This window comes from Berghia stephanieae, chromosome 1, assembly GCF_034508935.2.
Source record: "Berghia stephanieae isolate SIO BIC M18660-M18661 chromosome 1, UCSD_Bste_1.3, whole genome shotgun sequence".
Taxonomy (NCBI): domain Eukaryota; kingdom Metazoa; phylum Mollusca; class Gastropoda; order Nudibranchia; family Aeolidiidae; genus Berghia; species Berghia stephanieae.
In genome coordinates, this window is record NC_088360.1 from 117788470 (window position 1) to 117810969 (window position 22500).

At 35.1% G+C, this 22500-nt stretch overlaps 1 protein-coding gene across 1 annotated transcript in view; it reads right to left on the bottom strand.

Moving 5' to 3' along the window:
- LOC144962883 (multidrug resistance-associated protein 1-like) overlaps positions 1-22500 on the bottom strand; it is a 53945-nt gene that overhangs the window by 10912 nt on the left and 20533 nt on the right. The window contains exons 10-25 of the mRNA XM_078896247.1: positions 22356-22500; positions 20736-20822; positions 19563-19796; positions 19084-19221; positions 16709-16855; positions 15945-16029; positions 12754-12820; positions 12292-12418; positions 11017-11193; positions 9916-10083; positions 8708-8879; positions 6303-6381; positions 5663-5804; positions 3057-3144; positions 2190-2333; positions 316-460 (exon numbers count right to left, since the gene is read on the bottom strand). The exon at positions 22356-22500 is cut by the window's right edge and continues 36 nt beyond it. Of these exons, the coding sequence (XP_078752373.1) occupies positions 316-460; positions 2190-2333; positions 3057-3144; positions 5663-5804; positions 6303-6381; positions 8708-8879; positions 9916-10083; positions 11017-11193; positions 12292-12418; positions 12754-12820; positions 15945-16029; positions 16709-16855; positions 19084-19221; positions 19563-19796; positions 20736-20822; positions 22356-22500 (2145 nt within the window). The remainder of the gene's footprint in view (positions 1-315; positions 461-2189; positions 2334-3056; positions 3145-5662; positions 5805-6302; positions 6382-8707; positions 8880-9915; positions 10084-11016; positions 11194-12291; positions 12419-12753; positions 12821-15944; positions 16030-16708; positions 16856-19083; positions 19222-19562; positions 19797-20735; positions 20823-22355) is intronic.

Sequence of the window (22500 nt, forward strand, 5' to 3'; positions counted from 1 at the left end):
ATAAGACTTTTTGACAAGTTAATGGTCAGTTTTATTCATTGGTGTATAAAGTAAAAAGGGGTCCAAAACCAACAGCAACATTCAAAACGTAGAATGAGACATGCGGCCTGTAAGGCAAATTATAATTTCTTTTCGATAGAGACAATGCTGTTTCTGGCTAAGTACCCATTTTACACCAGGGTATATTTGATGAGAAAAATGAGTTAACAGCCTTTTCCAATGACTCAACTTTGCGCCGCTCACAGAAGGATTTACACGATCTCGTGCTATACAACTGGATAGCAATGTAATTCTCGTATCTCAATCTACACGTACCTATTAAGTATCCTCCCCACTGGGGTTTGGTCAAAAAATGACATCGGTGCGTGGAAAAGGCGTTCTAAGAGAAGACTGTGTAATTGTTTACTGGCCCTGACCATTGCATGCCAGTAAAGAACGCAGTACAGTAGATGCATGACGACTGCAAAAGAAGAGAGGTGGGGGGGGGGGGGGGGGGGGGGGTGGAAGAGAGATGACATTTATATTTTGATTTTGGTGCTAATTTTTTCTTCGAAATCATGATTTTTCAAACTTCTCTCCGAATTTCCTTTTGAACTCATGTACTAAATTTCAGACTTGTGTGGAGTGAGAGAGGTTGTCTAACAGGCGAACTGTATTTACGGGTGTGTATCCTTTGATAATTACAAGATTTTCTAATTGACTGTCTATGTCATGGAACTTAAGACAAGCCGAACCTGGTCTCCAGTTGAGGCTTCATTTCATATATTTTTTTTTTTTTTTGGATGACGAATTTCTTCTAGTTTCCCTTTCTCTCTTGTTTGGCACAGCATAATACACACCTTTTCAGATTCCCCTCACCCTTACAGCGATCTCCAAATATTTCCCGCAATGCTGCCCCAAAATTTAGATTAAAAACAATAAAGAAAAAAGAAGCAAAATCTAGATTTATTAGGGAAGAAATATGTGAAATCAATTGGTATAAGTTGTATAAAATGGTTACTTAATTTCTAATACATTGAAACTTTACTTACTTGTCCGAACCAGCGCCCACCTGAGCGCTAGCCCTTCAGTATAATACTTTGAAACAAAGTTAATGTATTTCTCTTTAATTTTTTTTCTCTCCCTTTAGCCCCCTCCCCTACCCTTCCTTCTCACTCGCTCTCATTCCCTACTTTACATAACTGCCTTTCTACCAATCCATCCATCCATCCATCCATCCATCCATCCATCCATCCATCCATCCATCCATCCATCCATCCATCCATCCATCCATCCATCCATCCATCCATCCATCCATCCATCATCCATCCATCCATCCATCCATCCATCCATCCATCCATCCATCCATCCATCCATCCATCCATCCATCCATCATCATCCATCCATCCATCCATCCATCATCCATCCATCCATCCATCCATCCATCCATCCATCCATCCATCCATCCATCCATCCATCCATCCATCCATCCATCCATCCATCCATCCATCCATCCATCCATCCATCCATCCATCCATCCATCCATCCATCCATCCATCCATCCATCCATCCATCCATCCATCCATCCATCCATCCATTCCATCCATCCATCCATCCATCCATCCATCATCATCTATCCATCCATCCATCCATCCATCCATCTATCCATCTATCCATCTATCTATACATCTATCTATCTATCTATCTATCTATCTATCGATCTAGCCTTGTATAATATCCATCCATCCATCCATCCGTCCGATCGTCCATCTATCTATCTATCTATCTATCTATCTATCTCTCTCTCTCTCTCTCTCTCTCTCTCTCTCTCTCTCTCTCTTTATATATATATATATATATATATATATATATATATATATATATATATATATTATATCTGAAGTCTATATTACATTAAATTAATTTACTTTATGCAAGGTATAAACGTTTCTGCGTTGTCAGTGTATAAATAAATGAAAAACGTTTTTAGCGTAAAAGTTCCGCTCTTTAAACGGAAAGCCAAAAACAAAATTATTGCAAATTTGTGCAGGTTCCTGGTGACGACCATATTTTCAACAACAACAACAACAACAACAACAACAACAACAATAACAACAACAACAGCAGCAGCAGCAGCAGAAACAGCAGCAGCAGCAACAACAACAATAACAACAGAAAAATAAAATTACTTTTCAGCAACACAAATTTACCTTGTCCAACACCAAAAAGTCCATATATCAATAGATAATAATTTGCTGCCGAAATGGCCTCATCAGATGTTCGAGTTGAATCATTCAAAAGAATCGATTCCTCTGTCCACTCGGCCAACCAAAAATTGGAGAGAATCAGGAAAGCTTGAAAAGATGAAGGAAATAAAAAAATTTAACAGTTCAATGGATTAATATTATTTTAACTCTCTCCTTACCGGCCATTTTCCGGATTTTCGCCAAACTCAAGCACAAAATCTGTTAAGACTTGCTATAGCCTACATATTTACTTTTTGCTAAACGCACTCTTCAACGCAGTGTTAATACACTTTAACTATAGCAAACATCTTTGTTCAAATACTATTATGATGTACAAAAGAAATTAGAATGACAAAAACGTTGTCTGCATCGTAACAAATGTGACGATTTTCCTATGGGTGGTAAGGAGAGGGTTACATTCAGAACATATCACGCAAGGCAATATTATCTGTAAAAAGTTTGTATTCGCTTAATGCAAAGTACTTTTTAGGATTCTTACAGTGTTACCCTTTTTTGTGGTAATTACGCAGATTGAGTTGAAATATACAAAGACAAAATTCCATTATGTTTCATCCGTTTTTAATTTCTTTTTTTTTTACAGTGCGAGGGAGATTAATCCTGAAACAATCGTGTTCAATGAAATTGTCATCATCATCATCATCATCATCATCATCATCATCATCATCATCATCATCATCATCATCATCATCATCGTCGTCGTCGTCGTCGTCGTCATTGTCGTCATTATCATCATCATCATCATCATTGTCACAAGCCCCGTCATCAAACAGCCATGTTGATCGACAAGTTGACAGAAAAAGGCTTCGTTACCATTGAAGAGCGTGTAGCAAATGAATGCCACTACTAGCGCAATAGGACCAGAAGCTTTGATAAAGGTTGTGTATACTTCTGTGCTGATCTGTAGAGAAACGATTTTAGATAACAAGTCATTGTCTTTTGGTTTAAGAACAGATTACATTTTTTTGTTGAGTATGATTTAATAAGCAATAGCAAGAATAGTGGATGGTAATATTGTCAAAAGATAGCAATAACTATCCCGCACAAATCTTTGGGCCTCTTTTTCGCTCACGAAGTGCCCAAATTCGCGACAAAATATGGGACGAAGCCGTTCCGTACATGCTATTTAAAAAAATAATTACGACGCTATTTATCGATGAATATGACTGAAAGTTGGCAAACAGTTAGAAAAGAGGTCATTTTAGATTATGTCAAGCGACAAAACTCGTACAATTACCAGAAAACCGTTAAAAATAGATTTTTACTCTTTGGAGTACAATATTTCTAAAACTACAAAGAGGAGAGATTTTGTCGCTCATAATGTTATATATGCACATTTCTTCTATTTATATTTCAAATTTCATTGGACTATGATAAGTACTTTTCCCGTATTCTCACAAAACATCAACCCAATTTGCATTTCAATGAGTGAAAATATGGAGACGGCCATTGTGCTTCCCTCATCGCACGACACGAAAATGACGTGAGAGAGGCAAGGCTGCCAGATGGCCAGACTTTAACCTGACCAAATTCGACTTCAAAAGTGGCTAAATAGAAAATCATATGGCTTTCACTATTAAGACTGGCCCATTTAAAATGAACTAAATTTTAACAAACAAAAAATTGAATAGACTAGGATAAATGTCACTGAGACAAAAATAGATGAATAAAATTTAATAAAAGAAACAAAATTATATATTTGGCCACACACGTGGTTCGCGAAGACTGACGACACAAATCCTTGCGCGCTTTTTTTTTGAATCAAGGTATTGTTTCATTGTTATGTCATAGGGATAGTAGATTAACTCTCTCTCTCTCTCTCTCTCTCTCTCTCTCTCTCTCTCTCTCTCTCTCTCTCTCTCAAATAAATACTAGAAATAACATAAGCCATGGTCTCACGGGACTGATTGATAATAATTTAGCAGGCTTTTTTCGTGTCATTTGTATGGGTTGTAGACACAAAATTACACTTCGGAAAAGTTCCAAATGATCAATACTATGTATATTTTAAAACAAAATTATAGTTGACCCTAGCCATACAGCTCTAAAACTATACAAGTTAGAATTCTTCTGATGTCTTCATCATATTTTCTGATAATTTTGCCATAAAATTGCCAAGTTTTAATATCTAATTCCACGTATTAAGCGAGATACAGACACAAACCAGAATAAAACGCAGAAAAAGTGTCCCGTATTTTCCGTATTTTTCTCTCTTTGCGAGTCATCCAAATAAATGACAGCTTTGAAACGGCATAACTTTGTTATATATTAATGGATTTTCAAAATTTAAAAAGATTTTTACTCAGTGGAGATAGGGCTTTGATTTAAGAATAGTATTTCCTACAAAAATAGAAAACAAAAATTTTCATAGTCATTGCTACATAAGATCTTAACTTAAAATTATAAAATACCATCATAATAAATAAAAACAAAGAATAATATAATATATTGTATAAAGCTTAAGGCAATTGAAGGATGGACGTGTTTATAAATAGAGAGCCATTGAAGTCCATGGGTAACAAGTATCCGTGTCTGCAAGAAATATCTAGGAGTAACAATAACTAACAAACTAAATTGGAAAGATCATGTTACAAATATATGCAAAAAAGCAATCTCTACCTTAGGCTTCCCAGAAGAAACTTATACGACAGCGGGAAGGAAATAAAGTTATAGTGCTACAAGTCCTTTGTTAGAACAAATCAGAAATCCAAGAAATCGAACAAATACAAAACAGAGCAGTGAAATGTATAAATCAAAACAACAAAGATATAAAAGCACGATACTGATATCAATCTCGAACCACTGCAATAGAGATGAAAGCGTGACAAAGTAACAATGCTTTGCAAAGACCTAAACGATCAAGTTAAATTACCACTCGGTGATATTCAATTAAATAAGAGGAAGTCATCCAAGTTTATGGTTCCCCACTCAAGAGTGGATGGCCAATTGTACACGTTCATACCATTGACATTAAGACAGTGGGATAGTCTCAAATTTCCAATGAAAGAAAAATACTGTGGTCTGTGGAATCGTCAAAATTTGAAGTTACAGACTTAAAAGGAAGAAGAATTATATATATGCTGACACGTTTAAAAAAACCCCAACAAAACAGAAAAAAAAAATAAAACCCCAAATAAAAGAAACAAAATAAATTAAAAAATCAAACAAACCAAGGCCCGTAACCAGTTAACTATCGTACTATGGAAAGAGATGTATTTAAAAAATTGACCAGGAAAACTCGTCCTTCAAATATCGATCAATTTATATGACACTATTCTTGGCAAAAAAACTCTCAACATTGGACCTTGGAATAAAGAAAAAATTAATCACCATGGAAGCATCAACGTTCCGAATTCAATCGGTTGAGAATGATAAAAAGTTATCCCATCTTAGTTGCCACAAACGTGATATAAATTCACCTTTCCTTTCTCCAAAGTTTCAATCTGTGTCAGTCGTGCTGATTCAGGATGGATGCTTTTTATACTGTTAAATTGACTGCATGATGTTTCAAAGTCAAAGGAGTCTTGAAACTTTGTTGGTTCACTTAATTTGCGTAAATCTCTGTTGTAGAAGAAGGAAAAAATGCATTAATGTATATATGACATATTACCTAATTAATCAGATAGATCGATAGGCAGTAGATAGATAGATAGACACACACACACACACACACACACACACACACATATATATATATATAGAGAGAGAGAGAGAGAGAATGAGAGAGATAGATAGCTAAAAAGAGAAAAAAAAGAGATTGCTAGTGTAAGCAACAGTCATATCCTGAGCGAGAGAGAGAGAGAGAGAGAGAGAGAGAGAGAGAGAGAGAGAGAGAGAGAGAGAGAGAGAGAGAGAGAGAGCTTGGTCTTATTTTCACCTCTCACTCCTCTAATTAAATAAAAAGAAGTATTTTTCTGGGTTTTCTTTTATGACATATGAGATAAAGAGATAGATAGACAAAGAAGAAGTCAAGGGGAAAATTCGTGGGTGTATACAGATAAGGGTGTGGATTCTCTGCACATGGACATGTTCAAATCTTACAGATCTGTTGATTTATACCTTTGTTCTCGATCCACTTGAGCTTTCTTCTGTAGTTGGCCAAACTGATCAACGTCTATCTTTGTATTTATCAAAATATCTATGGATGATGAAAAACAAAAGATTTTATGTCTGCGATATAGTTCTGATTTATTCTTTATTATCATATTAATATTATTGAAAGCTAGCGGTATTTTAGATATAGATAACTGTGAAGATCTAAGGAAGGAAAGATATGGATCAAACATGCAAGCTTAGAGCTATACAAATATCATAAAGACAAACACCAGTTTTAATCAATGTGAAAAGAAGCCAATAGAGACAGGGATTTTCATCTCAGATAATGATGTAGTTATCAAAGCGTGAAAAGAATATAAAATGGAATGTTACTGATGGTGACGGTGAAGACAGCAACGACAACAACAACAGCGATGATGATGGTGTTGAGGATAATGATGACAATGATGGCGATGATGATAGAGGTATTGCTGTTGCTTTTGCTATTGCTCATGCTGTTATTACACTGCTGCTAATTGTGATGATGAAGATGGTGATGATGAGTATAAAGGTGATGATATGATAATGACACAAAGAAAACGATTCTCTCTAGTCCTAGCAAATCATGTAGGCCCTTTACCAACATCCCTTTTGAAGGAGTGTATTGATGAACTTGCACCTTACATCACTGAATTGATTAATCAATCATTAAGGGTGGGAGTTGTTCCAGAAAGCTTCAAGAAAGCATTGGTGAAGCCATTGTTGAAGAAAGCGGGACTTGACAGTGATAATTTTAAAAACTTTAGGCCTGTATCAAATCTACCATTCATTTCCAAAATTCTAGAAAAGATTGTACTAAAACAACTTTCTTGTCACGTGAAACATAATAACCACGATGAGTGCTTTCAATCGGCCTATCGGCAAAATCATAGCACAGAAACAGCATTGATGAGAATCACAAATGACTTGCTGCAAATTATTGATCAAGGAAAAACCACCCTCCTTAGTCTTCTCGATCTTTCGGCGGCCTTTGACACCATCGACCATGCCATACTACTTCGAAGGCTACAAGTTACTTTCGGCATATTAGGCACTGCTCTAAACTGGTTTGCATCATATCTTACTCAAAGAACTCAATCAGTTTTAATTGGGGAAGTAACTTCGTCAGAGCGTGACCTTCATTTTGGTGTACCTCAAGGATCCGTTTTAGGTCCAGTCCTTTTTGTACTTTACACTTCCCCTGTTGTGAGAATCTTAGAGCAACATTCTCTCGCTTACCATATGTACGCCGACGATACCCAGATATATAGCATGTGTTTGCAATCCGATATAGTTTCAAAGATAACTGTTTACGAACAATGCATCAACCATGTGATGAGATGGATGTCTGCAAATAGATTAAAATTAAATGGCGACAAGACTGAAGCCTTATTCATTGCTAGTTCCAATAATAAGACAGATCCATTTACACTGGCACTGACAATCAACGATAATGACAAAATACAACTCACAACATCAGCAAAAAATCTCGGCATCACCTTAGAGAGTGGATCTGTCTATGAACAAACATATTAACAATGTGAGAACAAGTGCTATCTGCATTCTAAGAAATATCAGAACAATCAGACCATTTATTAATAGGGAAACTTGCAACAAATTGGTAACATCTTTGATATTCCCGAAAATGGACTTCTGCAATGCATTGTTTGTTGATCTCACACAGGACAAAATAAACAAACTCCAGAAAATACAGAACATGGCAGCCCGCGTTGTACTGCAGAAAGACAGGAAAACTGCAGCTCCCGAATTAATACAGCAGCTGCATTGGCTGCCAGTGGACCAGCGGATTAAATATAAATCTTCAACTATCGTTTTCAAATGCCTGGAGGGCTCGTCACCAGCATATCTCTCAAACCTCGTTGAACGGTATAACCCACAGCGATCGCTTCGATCAACGAACGACCTCAAATTGAAAACACCCCGATGTCGAGTGAAGGCTGGTGATCGCGCCTTTCAGCATTCTGGTCCAAGGTTGTGGAATTTACTACCACTAGAGATACGTTCTTCGTCTTCACTAGAGGAATTCAAGCGTCGATTGAAGACATTCTTATTCCGACAGGCTTTCTTTTGATTATGTGTATAATTAGCGTTGTTCGTGTACTGTGTTAGGGCTTAATGATTAAGTTAATCTATGTTATGCGCCCAGAGCCCTCCTGATGAAGGGATGTTTGGCGCACTATAAATCTATATTATCATTATTATTATTATTATTATTATTATTATTATTATTATTATTATTATTATTATTATTATTATTATTATTATGAGATTCATAAATTGATGGCGATAATGCTGATGATAATAATGATGATGATGACGATATTGACAATAATGATGATGATGATTACGATCATTGTATTAGTTCTAACCTGGCTGAACTCTGGATTCTGTTGTGTAAAGGTTAATGAGCTCCGAAAAATGTTTACTTGACTTTATCAGTTCCTTGTAGGACCCTTGATCACTTATTCGTCCATCGGACAAAACAAATATTTTGTCAACTTTTGAGAGCCATTGAAGTCCATGGGTAACAAGTATCCGTGTCTGCAGATATTTTATCTTTTATCATCATAGGAATATGAAGAATCAATTGTTTAATCAATTGTCATTTTCCGATTTTTGTTGTGAGTTCTCTGCTTTAATCTAATCTAATCTACACCCCCCTTCCCCCCCTCTCTCTCTCTCTTTCTCTCCCCCCCCCTCTCTCTCTTCTATATATATATATATAATATATATATATATATATATATATATATATATATATATATATCCCTCGCTCTCTCTTTGTTTGCGCGCGTTTGTATACGTTTCTATCTTTCTCCCCCTTTCTTTTATTTATCATCTATATACACCTCTGATTATCTGTTTATTAATACCCCCCCCCTCTAACTATCCATCCATCCATCTATCCATCTACCAACCTACCTATCTATCTATCTACCTACCTAGTTATCTTCTATCTATCTATCTATCTATCTATCTATCTCTCTCCTTTCTTATCTCATTTATCACACTACACACTCTCTCTATTTATTCTCTTATAATATACCCCCCCCCTCTAACTATCCATCCATCCATCTACACTACAACTACATCTATCTATCTACCTACCGTTATTTCTATCTACTATCTATCTATCTATCTATCTCAATCGCTTCTTCTCTCTCTCTTATATATCTATTTATCTCACAACAACACACCACAACACACCAATATATATATATATATATATATATATATATATATATATATGAACCTATTTTGTATTAATGACTTTATGTTTAGTTATTACATCGTTGTATAATGATATTATGTTGATGTAGTATGTATAATGTTTCATTTGTATAATAATGTCATTGTATTATTGTTTCGCGCATTGAGCATCACACAGTGATGAAAATGCGCGTTATAAATGTCATGGATTATTATTATAATTATTATATATATATATATATATATATATATATATATATATATATATATATATATATATATATATATATATATATATTCCAAAGATCCAAACATATTTCATGAGCTATCTGACAAGATCAGCAAATCAAATCTCGATGCCTTTTACCTTCCCATCTAGATATCCCCCTGGTCCAATAAGTTGTTCAAAAATATCCTTTCCCACATGAGCATCCACGGCACTCAGAGGATCGTCTAACAAGAAAATTTCAGACTGGCTGTAGGCAGCGCGGGCCAAGTTGATGCGTTGCTTCTGACCTCCACTGATATTTATACCCTAGAAGAAATATTTTAATAGGATTCAATAGTCAGATGTCACGTCCGCCCAGCAACGAGCAGCTTGGTTCTAAATAAAGAAAATTGGTACATTTTACTTTTCATACTGGCTAGAACTTTTTTACATATCATGTGATCAGAATGTATAAAAGTTAAAACATGATAAGATTTATAATGTTTTTCTCCTCTGGATACACTTTTACGCTCGTCGGAGTAGTAGTTTATAAGGGCGTCCGCCATTGTTCCGACAGTAAAGAACCAGTTACTAAGTTACCCCGCGTCATTACAAGGGAAGTGACGTCACGACTGTTGAACCCTATTATAGGATTATAGAGAGAGGAAGAGAGAGAGAGAGAGAGAGGAAAAAGAGAGAGGAGAGAGAGGAGAGAGAGAGAGAGAGAGAGAGAGAGAGAGAGAGAGAGAGAGAAAGTAGGAATGAGATATCTGTTCAATGTTATAGTTATCATATAACGTTATAACAAGTGTAACTAAATGACAAATTGCCATATTTATGGACAATAAAGATCTATTATTATTATTATTATTATTATTATTATTATTATTATTATTATTATTATTATTATTATTATTATTATTATTATTATTATTATTATTATTATTATTATTGGGGGGCGAAGTGGCCGAGTGGTTAAGGCATTGCACTGTGATCCGGATGACCCGGGTTCGAGCCCCGCTTCAGACACTTTCGTTTTTTCCTTGAGCAAGATTGTTAACCCCCAATTTGCTCACTTGGACAACATGGGTGATTCCTGTTGACATCAGACATCTTGTTTGATGAGTTATCTATATTCCTTCGCGGAATGCCTCGGCGACGATATCCAGCTCCATGGGCCAAATGGCCCTGAAGAACTACTATTTTTATAAATGAGAAAATAAATGATTTATAAAAACCTTTATAATTCAAGTATGTTACCTTTTCCCCAATCTCAGTTTGATCACCCCCGTCCAATATTTCAAAATCACTCAACAATTGACATGCTGTCACCGTTGCATTATAACGGCGTCTATCAAATTCATCACCAAAGACAATGTTGTCCCTCACTGTTGAATTCTGAATCCAAGCTTGCTGACTTACGTACGCAACCCTTCCCTGTAGAAAATGGTATATAAATATAAATGCCCCGCTTGACACAATCCACCTATGATAAATTATTCAATTCCTGTTACCAAATGTGCCAGTTTTTAACAATAAGCGTAGGAGCCATTTTAATACTAATCTTGGTGAAAATATTCACTCTTTAAGTTTGACAGCATCAACTGCACGTTTAAAAAATATTTTAAAAAATTAATTTTTAATCTTTTTATTCACTGTTAAGCACTAGATATAGCTATCTACTATGAAGCTGATAAAATGTCTCTTTTTGGATTTTATTTTTGTTTCCTTGATGCAATCTGGAGTCTGACATGAATATGCTCCTTTAAATGTTCATTAATCATGAGATCTGTATGTTTTTATTGCCAAATAAGCCCTCGAATCGATATCTGAAAACCCCCACTCCCTAAAATAAACGAAAAGAAGAAAATAATATAAAATATAAATCAAAACAAAACAAACACCCATATCCCCCCCAAACCCCTTTCCCCCCCCCCCCCCCAAAAAAACAAAAAAAAAAACAAAAACAAAACAAAACAAAAAAACACAAAAAACAACCCCCTCCCCCCCCCCCAAAAAAAAAAAAAATAAAAAAATAAAAATCCCACAGAAAGTTGAAAACTGTTCGGATTTCTTGGTTCTATAAATTTTAATCGTCGTTTGGATTTCTATCGAGAGAGTTTAGCAGTCATATAATTTAATATAATAGATAATTAACACATCCTAGCTACATTTCAATCATTGATTAATGTGATATAGTTAAGGCCGACCAAACTTTGAAATCTACGTAAATTCTAGAAGAATCTGTTAAAAAGTGATGTTATATAAAAACCATAAATATAGGACATAAATTAACTTATTATCCCAGAGCCTACAAGCAAGCTTTTCAAGTTCGAAAGATTTGTTCAAAGTTCTTTCACTAATTTCTTATTATTCTAAAGCATGTAAATTCTATTTTTTTTCATTCACAATATGCCACGGGGAACAGAACCTTGCAAGGCCCATAATCTTAATAAAAAAAAGAAATCATGTTTTTACCACTAAATAAACCTATCTAATTCTTATTTATTCGCCGCCTGTTCATGCCGCCATTACCTTAACGTTAACGTGTCCTTGATTTTTTTGAATGTCTCCGAGGATGGCTGATACAAGGGATGACTTCCCACTCCCAATAGGTCCAATGATAGCGACTAGAGAACCTTCTGGTACTTCCATGTTGATGCTATATTTATTTTAAAAATTGGCAGTTTTAAAATCAAAGATGTCTGCATATTTTAAACAGTATGTCTTGAATATTTCAGACTCAACACAAATGAAAATATTAAGCAGTAAACAAACATTAAAAAAAACGTATTTTGGAAAATGTAAAAGCTATGTGCTGTTAAATAGATCATGCGTCTATACATCAATGAATTGCACACGTGTTCCCTTGACAGTAATAAAAATAAAATGATACATTTGAAAAACTTATATGAAGAATGTGCATTGCAATATGGGGTATTTCTAATTATGCATAGAGATGGCGGGGACTGGAACGTATAAAATTCATTCACATACTCATGTAGGGTTGGTTGTTCATTCTTGTCCCACGAGAATGCTCCAGATTTGATTTCAACTGCAAACTCTAGAGACAAAATAAAAACAAATAAACATAATGATGACAAACAAAAAAAGTGAATTTCTTTTTGGTTTGAATTTGATTTAATCCAGCTCGCAATTTCGAACGCAAATATTAAAACACAACTTTTTGAAAAGATTATTTTTTAACAGTAACACACAATATCAATCGACTGTCATAATGTAGACTAGCATAAAATGGAAAAATACTTATCATATGAAATTTACTGTGGAATTGAATTGCAAGATGGAGTTTGTAATTTTATCTTTGATGCGGAATCTTTAATTATACACCAAATCATGGATACGGTATACAACAAACTCACTAAAAATGAATTTAATATATTCAATTTATTCCTTCACATGAGCTGCAGAAATAGGTTACAATGATAAAATGGTAAAGCCCGTACATATTATCCGCTGCATGTACTATACAAACAAATGTAGTATAAACTTGAAATAAGAAGTATGCATAATAAGAATAGGAAGCCCTAACCCTAAAGGTACTCGAATGGCTTGTTGTGACGAACGATGTTCTTTCACTGCATGATTTCTTTATCATTCGTCAGCGTCTAATTCAAAATCACTTCAAACTTAGTGGACAATATATATTTGCCATTTGATTAACACCTCGAGTTAAATACTCAAAACATGGACTGTCTTTTCTCCAATAAAGCTCTAAATTTTGCTAACGGAAAATTTGGTCATTATGTAAGAAACCTTCCCATTGTATAACGGGACGCTAAATCCTACTCCTCACTTCCCGCTTAAGGCCTATTTACCTGTTCAAATTGTCAGCCCATTGTATCCATATCTCCTGCTAATTACCCTTTCCAAACAAGACTCCAACGTGCATATGCCCTGAGGTTCTTGTCTCGTTCAAGAGTAGCTAAAATTGCAATTAATGTTCTAGCTCTCCGTTAATTCTTCCTTACTCAGTATTAATCAAAGGATTTGAATATCATTGGCTATCTAAAACAGGAACATTCTTCTGATTGGCTATTCCCATAATTCCAAAGCGTCCCTTTACTTCACAAAATCAAATTCATCTCTGAATTCAATCACACACACGCTAAGAATCCCAAGAAAGAAGAGCTATCCCTTCAATTTCAAACTTGTAAAAGTGAAACTTCTCTCGGTTGAAGGTAAAATGAATTATTGCTTAACATTCAAAGTGGAACGAGATATTACTGTGAATTCAATGCTTAATCTACCATTACTATTATAATTTGTGTATATTTTAATTGTGCTCTATTCTATGGACTTTCGTAAGTTGAAATACTTGTACAAACCTATATCTATATGTATATTATACTATAGTTAACATTTGTGTACGATCTATGGTATTATTTCATTTATATTCAATATGTATATTGTTTTATATAGTTAACATTTGTGTACAATCTATGTATATTGTTTGATGTCTGTACTCTACCGCCAGTCCTCGGCCACACATCATAATAATCACAATCATAATTGATAAAAATAAATAAATTATAAAATATAATGGACACATTCCTGTTAAATTCTCATCATGTAAGATAGTTCAAACTGTCAGTTGATGTTTGATACAAATGCAATAACTAACCATTATCATGGAGTTACTGCTTCTCCTTGCCTTCGTCGGCAAATAAAAGCTATTATGATGTGTCGCTCAAGGACGATCCGGTGGCGAAAGACAAACTAGATTGGCTCTAAGACCTTTTTGTTTAAATTCTTAATTGAAGGTCTTTGGCTATCACCAATCCGTGGCTAGCACCCAGTCCGTGCCCAAATCCCTGATGTCAGTCATCGCCGACACCAGAACCTTCGTGTCAGCCCATAACTACAACACACTGTTGTGAAGTCCAGAAAACCCTGGAAGCAGGAGCCAACCCTGGAACTAGCTGATACATTTGCCTCAATCAAGCAAGCCGGCAGGATAAAGATAAGCCAAACGGGCTTATACTATTTTCAAATGAATCACATACCGACACATATGATTATACTAAAGTAAATAAATAACTAGATAATATATTAGATCCACTCAATTAGAGCCATTCTTCCTGATACAAACTAAACATTTATTTTCTCTATCTTTTCCTGTAACAATCCAATTAAACTTTATGTATAGAATTGTTATTATTGTATTGGGCGTTACTATTGTCTTGACTCACTTGTTATTAATACAATTAAGTTATAAGGGACCCTAAGGCTATTCTTAATCACAGATTAAACCTGAGCCGTTTGTGGTGTAGGTTGAGTGGCGCAGCTGGAAACGAGAGCCATAGCGCGCATACTAGTTCGAATCCAGACCATTGAGCTATCGGTTGGACTCGAACCCACAAAAATAACACACAAACCCGTCACACTTATCGCAGCATTCACACATTCCTCTAATCGCGAGAAAACACTCATGTACACTACATACTGTACCTCTTGTGTATTCACAAAGCTCAGTCTCCAAGGATACTCACGATGCTTGATGTGCCTCATAAAATGGGTCTTTAGGTGAATCATCATGGTAATTTCTAACTCGGATACCACAAGGCGCCACAACGAAGTACTTTAGTAATTATCAATAAAAGTCATTGAGTTGAGATTGAATTGTATCATCTGTGTTGTCCAAGGGTAGAAATATATTATGTAGTCAGATCAAGCACTTCTTTGACCTGTACAATCATAATGTCAATAACAAAAGGTTGTGTTGGTAGTGACTTTGAAACAAAACAGAAATTGAGATTTTCCATAGAGCCTTACAACAAACATGAGGTCACTACTCTTGCCTCAACAAACGGCCACCAAGCGTGATTTGATTATATTACACTCAATTTTACAACAGACGCCTTCAGCCTATCACCTCAATGCTGCTTATGAATTAATTAGAATATTGGGTAATTCTGTGTGATATAACATATCTACGTCATGAAAGAAATTAGTGGCACGTCAAATCATAATTTGTAAATATGGTGTGCACGTGACATGGGGTTTCCCCCACATTATATTAACAGAAATCGTGATATTTACGAGATCCGACTTACGGCGTATATTGCTAAAAGTAATCTTATTACAATTATTTACCAGCTGTAAGGATTTGAGGCCGAAGCCCAGTGCAATGTTCGTTTAAATTTGGACAGAACATTATTTCTTACTGTTGTTGATGTCATGAGATACAGTCGATGGGTCAAGGTCCTCCAAATTCAGAAAATTATTTATTCTCTTGATGCAAACAGTTGACTGAAATGAAAACAAGCTTCATACATTGTAAAAAAAAACTGGAACCTGACTATTTTACTTTGCGTAAAAAGATATTACTATTTTAAAAATTATGCTCGTCATAACATGGTGAGATTATGCTGATAACCTAAGAAAGCTTACAAACAATTAGCTTAAAATTGTAATTAAAATACAATAATTTCGTCTTGGAATCAAACATAAAATTTCTAACAAGGATCAAGGCAAGTTGCACACCCACAGGTTAATATTAAGAAATCTCAGCTGTTGATGAATGAACTCTATCTTGAAGAAAAAAACTAGATCTATCTAGAGCATAAACATTCTAATTAATTATCACAAAACGATTTGGAGACACGTCATTAAAGTATCGATTTAGTAAGGATAATGAAAATCAAAATCATATTTTATTTTGTTATCGGAAGAAATGAATTACCAACGAAACGGACAATCAATATTCTTGTTGTGGGTTGTCCACTAAAAAGTTTTCAGGGGTCTTTAAAAAACTAGATAATACTGTTCGTGAAATCTGTTAGCCTAAATATACGTTGTTACTCATGGTCAATGCCAACTAAAGTATCAAGTAAAACATTTTAAATTTCATATACTTTCTTTTGCCGACAAAAAATACCAGCTTATCTTACTTACCATAAAAAACGCTCCCCCAACAACAAAAACTCACCTGAACCATATAAACAATAGCAGTGGCTATGTATATCATGGGTACTCGTAGCAAGTTGAATAAAGAAAGAGACACGAAAGCCTTGTTGGCGTCAAGAACATTGTCTCGATCAATCAACACATATGTCGTAAACGTAAAAAGTCCAACCTGTGAGGTTAAAAGAAAGGCATCATTAAAAGATGAATGGCTGATAGGGTTTATTCCGGTTTCAAAAGTTAAAAAGGAAACAGGTGATTAAATATTGTTATATCTAGATGTGACACTGTTCTATTACAAAATTTGCTGTAGCCTTATTTTTAAAACTTGTAACCCACATTTAGAATAGCAGGAGTATTTTTATAACTATGTATTTTGATTGTTTCCCCTGACAACTCCGTAACCCTACTGCACTCCACCATAAGGGACGTTGGCAAAAACTGACGGATTCCACGTTGACTTCTTCAGTCATTGTTTTGCGCCACTCATGTAGGCGTCGCGAAGTTAGCACACGAATCAAAGATATTTTGATCTTCTAGAACGTGCGTTTTAGCCAGATCACTGCACGACTATGAAATGACTAGAACCGGGAACACAACCAAATCAATAAGGACACTATATATGGTGGTCAATATTTTTACAATTTTTCTGAATAAACTGGAACACGGGACGGTTTCTTCGTCTTTTTTTCTGACAAAAAGTGGTGTTAAGTTTTATTGCTTATGATTGTACTATATGATGATATGATGATATAAATTTGTATTGGTACAATAAATAACTTATTAATATGACCAATTATTAATGCAATGTTATTACAAACAAAAATCTCAGGACAAAGAGTTGGCATTTTTGAAACATTTTCTGGTCAAATAAGTTTATAAAAATTACATATACTTAGCTTTTTTCTAAATTGATTATTTTGGCATCAGAGAGTATTATTTTCGCGTCTATGTAGAAGTGGCAAATAGGAATAGTCAAATAGGAGTTAGATAGTTTTCCCAAAGACATACGTTGTCTGGTGCCACTTTTACCCAGTTAGAGTTGGGTTAAAGTTCTTGACAACTCGACAGATAGTAAGAAAATTATAAGTGATGATGATGATGATGATGATGATGATGATGATGATGATGATGATGATGATGATGATGATGATGGCAATGATGATGATGATGATGATGATGATGATGATGATGATGATGACAATATCAATTCCATGACCATCACTACCACTACAACCCACCCACCACCACCACTACCACTACCACCACCACCACCATCATCATAATCATCATCATCATCATCATCATCATCATCATCATCATCATCATCATCATCATCATCATCATCATCATCGTCATCACCCTCATCATCCTCATCCTTATCATCATCAGCATCATCATCATCATCATCATCATCATTATCATCATCATCATCGTTTTCATTATCTCATGTAGATAATATGTCCATAAATAATAAAGCCGATTTTTTTATCTTACGACTTAAACGTGCAAAAATAATATTTTCTTGGTCAGAGAAAACAGGAAGAATAAAGGAGAGTGGTTGATAGGGCTTTGTGTAAGTAATGAATTGGAAGGTGCGGCAGTGGTTGTTGCTGCACTATATTCAGAAGGGAAGGGCAAACGATTACACACGTAGTACATTTGCGGTTAGCCCTGAATTCCATGGCGACGTCACTTTCAATTTGGCACGTCTCAAGAAACCAGTGCTCTCTCCTGTGTTTATTTCCTCCGTGATCAGTCTACAGTCAATGTTGCGTGATTTGAGTAATCATGGCAAAACTAAGTTTAAATATGAAAAGGAACGAAATATTTTCGATACCGGATGTCTTGCTAATTTCATCTTTGGAAATCTTTTGCGTTGAAAGTATGAAGGTTGGTATCTTACCTGCCACCGTGTAATAGAGAGCGTGATGTTACTAGCACAAAATAGCCGAATTAGTCACCGTCCTTACAACGCCCACTTCAAGGCAAGAGACCAGCTAGTCAGAGACTGGAAAGCGTTCATGAAATCCGATTTTTAAAGTCACTTACTTTGCCCAGGCTTAGGACTAGCAAGTCATTTACTAAACTAGTAAATTACGAAATCTAGTCCGCGTACATGAAAACGGGCCCTGGACATCATAAGCCTCAAAGACGTGGGTGAAAGGCCTATAAAAGGTTACCATAAGCGCAGGAATACAATGTTAAATATTGGATAATAAAATATAAACGTCTCGATAGCATTTGATGAGGCGTTCTTCGCGTTGCACTGTGCTCGCTAAAATGTCTTTGTAAACATAGATATTGAGATATAAAATCAATACCTTAAAAATGTACTATTGGCTAATTAGGACCTGTTTTGATAGCAAGAACAAATTTTCAGGAAGAGCTAATACTCACCAAAAATGGCATTAAACCAGCAAGAGTGTTCAAAGATATGAAGACATTTGCTATCTTATATAGTTGACTTATTTCCATTTTGCGAATGAGTTCTACCTTCTTCTTGAATTCCATTTCCCAAGCATAAAACTTCAAAACCTGTTTCACAAAGGACGGAAGATAATGAAATATAATATCAAAAAGACTCTACAGATACTTTGAAATGAGTATGCTCTTGAGGATGAAACCTCCTAATAATGTAAAAGTGGTCTTAATACTTGTTGTTATCGATAGTACCGTCATTATTATTAACATCGACATCATCACTATTGTTATTATCCATATTACTATGATGATGATGATGATGATGATGATGATGATGATGATGATGCAGATGCTGCTGCTGCTGCTGCTGCTGCTGCTGATGATGATGATGATGATGATGATGATGATGATGATGATCACAATGACAAAAACTCGCGATTCATCAAAGGACTCACTTTCATGCCATTGATAATTTCATTCACTAATCTAATACGATTATCTTTTAAGTCGAGAATATCCGTTTGAAGAACTCTCTGTTTTTCTGAAAGCCTGTGGTTGATGGGCACTGAAATGGCCATGACAAGTACTCCGGCAAAGGTAGACACGCCAAGGGTTTGATACAGCAGTATAGTGGCCATTATGATTTGGAAGGGGGTTGACCAAGTAAATAGAAACATCGCCATCATTTCCTGAAACAGTTAAAGTGTATAAGATAACGAGAAGATTGATCATAACGAGACAAATTAGTAAGAGTGGTAAAAACAGAAATTATAGTAGCGGCGGCAGCAGCGGCAGTAGTGGTGGAAGTAGTAGTAATAGTAGTAGTAGTAGTAGTAGTAGTAGTAGTAGTAGTAGTAGTAGTAGTAATAGTAGGAGTAGGAGTAGTAGTAGTAGTAGTAGTAGTAGTAGTAGTAGTTGTTGTTGTAATAGTAGTAGTTATAGTAGAGGAGGAGGAGTAGTAGTAGTAGCAGTAGTAGTACTAGTAGTAGTAGTAGTAGTAGTAGTAGTAGTAGTAGTAGTAGTAGTCGTAGTAGTAGTAGTAATAGTAGTAGCATAATAATAATAATAATAATAATAATAATAATAATAATAATAATAATAATAATAATAATAATAATAATCATAATCATAATAATATTAATAATAACAATAATAGTAATTCTTCTTCTTCTTCTTCTTCTTCTTCTTCTTCTTCTTCTTATGATGATGATGATGATGATGATGATGATGATGATGAGTAGTAGTAGTAGTAGTAGTAGTAGTAGGTAGGTAGGTAGGTAGGTAGGTAGGTAGGTAGGTAGGTAGTAGTAGTAGTAATAGTAGTAGTAGTAGTAGTAGTAGTAGTAGTAGTAGTAGTAGTAGTAGTAGTAGTAGTAGTAGTAGTAGTAGTAGTAGTAGTAGTAGTAGTAGTTGAGTAACTAATAGTTACACCAAAGACATTGTATATTTCAATACCTTTGATGAAAACTTAAAAATTATGTTTATGAACCCTCGTGAGAACTCTATGATACTAATGGATCTTAATTTTGATTTCCAGTATATCCAGGATATTAGGAATCCCATCGAATGATCTTATCAGTGGTCCTCGTATATTTGATCGATCTTTACCACAGACTTATCATACCCACCTGTAAACGCTGACAATCAACTGACATAAGATTGACAATTTCGCCGACTGTTGAGTTTTTCTTCGAAGCTCCAGAAATAGTCAAAGCCTATTTAATGTAATAAAGAAAAACTTAAATATGATTTGAACCATATAATAGTCATTAATACTGCAAAGGGATTAAATAGAGAGAAAGATAAAGTGTGTAAATTTGACTTGTATATAAGGGAGCAACACAAAACAAACGACGTTTCGTCCATTAGCCTTTTTCAGGCAAACACGATATATATATATATATATATATATATATATATATATATATATATATATATATATATATATTTATGAGTGTTGGTGGGTACTTGTAGGTACGAAAGTGCTCGATAATGGTGGTTAGAGCTAATATATAATGCAAATTTTCACTCACATTTGTTTGGCCGAGTCGACTCGTTTCTGTGTTTTTTACACTTCTTCAGTCGGCGTAATGCATTGTAATTGTCATTGTAATGGACATTACAATGGATTACGCCGACTGAAGAAGTGTAAAAAACACAGAAACGAGTCGTTTCGGCCAAACAAATGTGAGTGAAAATTTGCATTATATTATATTATATATATATATATATATATATATATATATATATATATATATATATATATATATACGATAGGGTAGGTAGGGGGTCAATAATAATATTGTCGCCGTCTAGAATTCTTCAATAACATCTCCACCCCCCGCCCCCTTCCCGTCCCCCTATCTTATTCTTGATATATATATATATGACTTGACTTACTTGACTTAGATGCCTTTCGCGTCTCGACCGAAAGATCGGGTCGCCTTGGCTGTTTCCAGTATTTCCTGTGTGAGGTGTCTCCAATATTGCCGGTCCTCTGCTAGGGTTCTCAGATTTTCAAGGTCCCCTGCCGTTATGAGACTAATGCTTTGTCCAAGTGTTGTGAGGTTTTTGTTTAGGATCACAGGGAGTGTTGTGATCGGTCTTCCTCTGAAAAGGTTCCCGTGTTTTTGGAAGTATCCCGACATGGCTTGGTTAGCTGGTATGTTTTTGTCCCTGCGTAGTATGTGACCGAAAAGTTGCCATCGTTGTTGTAAAATGTCAAGGGAGATTGGTCTTTCTTTTGTGATCTTATAGAGTGATTCATTTGAGATCTTTTTTGGGTATTTGATGTCCAGTACCCTTCTTAGCTGTGTGCGATGGAAGGCATCCAGATGTTCTTCTTCGGATTTTGTCAACGCCCAAGTGCCGCAGTTATACAGAAGTACCGGTTTTACAAGAGCACGGTACAGTTTCAGTTTGGTTTTTCTCTTTATTTTGTCACCTCTAATCCATACATTGGTGAGTTTACTGAGTGCGGCGTTTGATAGCTGTTTTCTTCTTTGTACATATTTATATATATGGAGCAGGAAAATGTCATTCTTTTTATTGTGTGACCATTATAATCTCTCTTCATAGTCAACTTAATGCATTATATAGATTAATACAGTCTGCTCTTATTCCTTATTAATTACACCAGTCTTGGTTTTCCTCTTAATTACTTAATCATCTTCAAACCACTATATAGATTTTCACCTTATAGCATAATATTCCATTATAAAATTTTAAAATGTATTCAAATATTCTACCTTCTTGTAAATAGCTGTGGTCAATGTTGTCTTGGTCTTCAAGCCGATCAATGATCCTGCATACATGCTTTGAGCAAATAGAAAGGACCTTATAAGTCCAGTCACGAAAAGAAGCACACTCAAAGCATATGCTTGCCAGACTTTG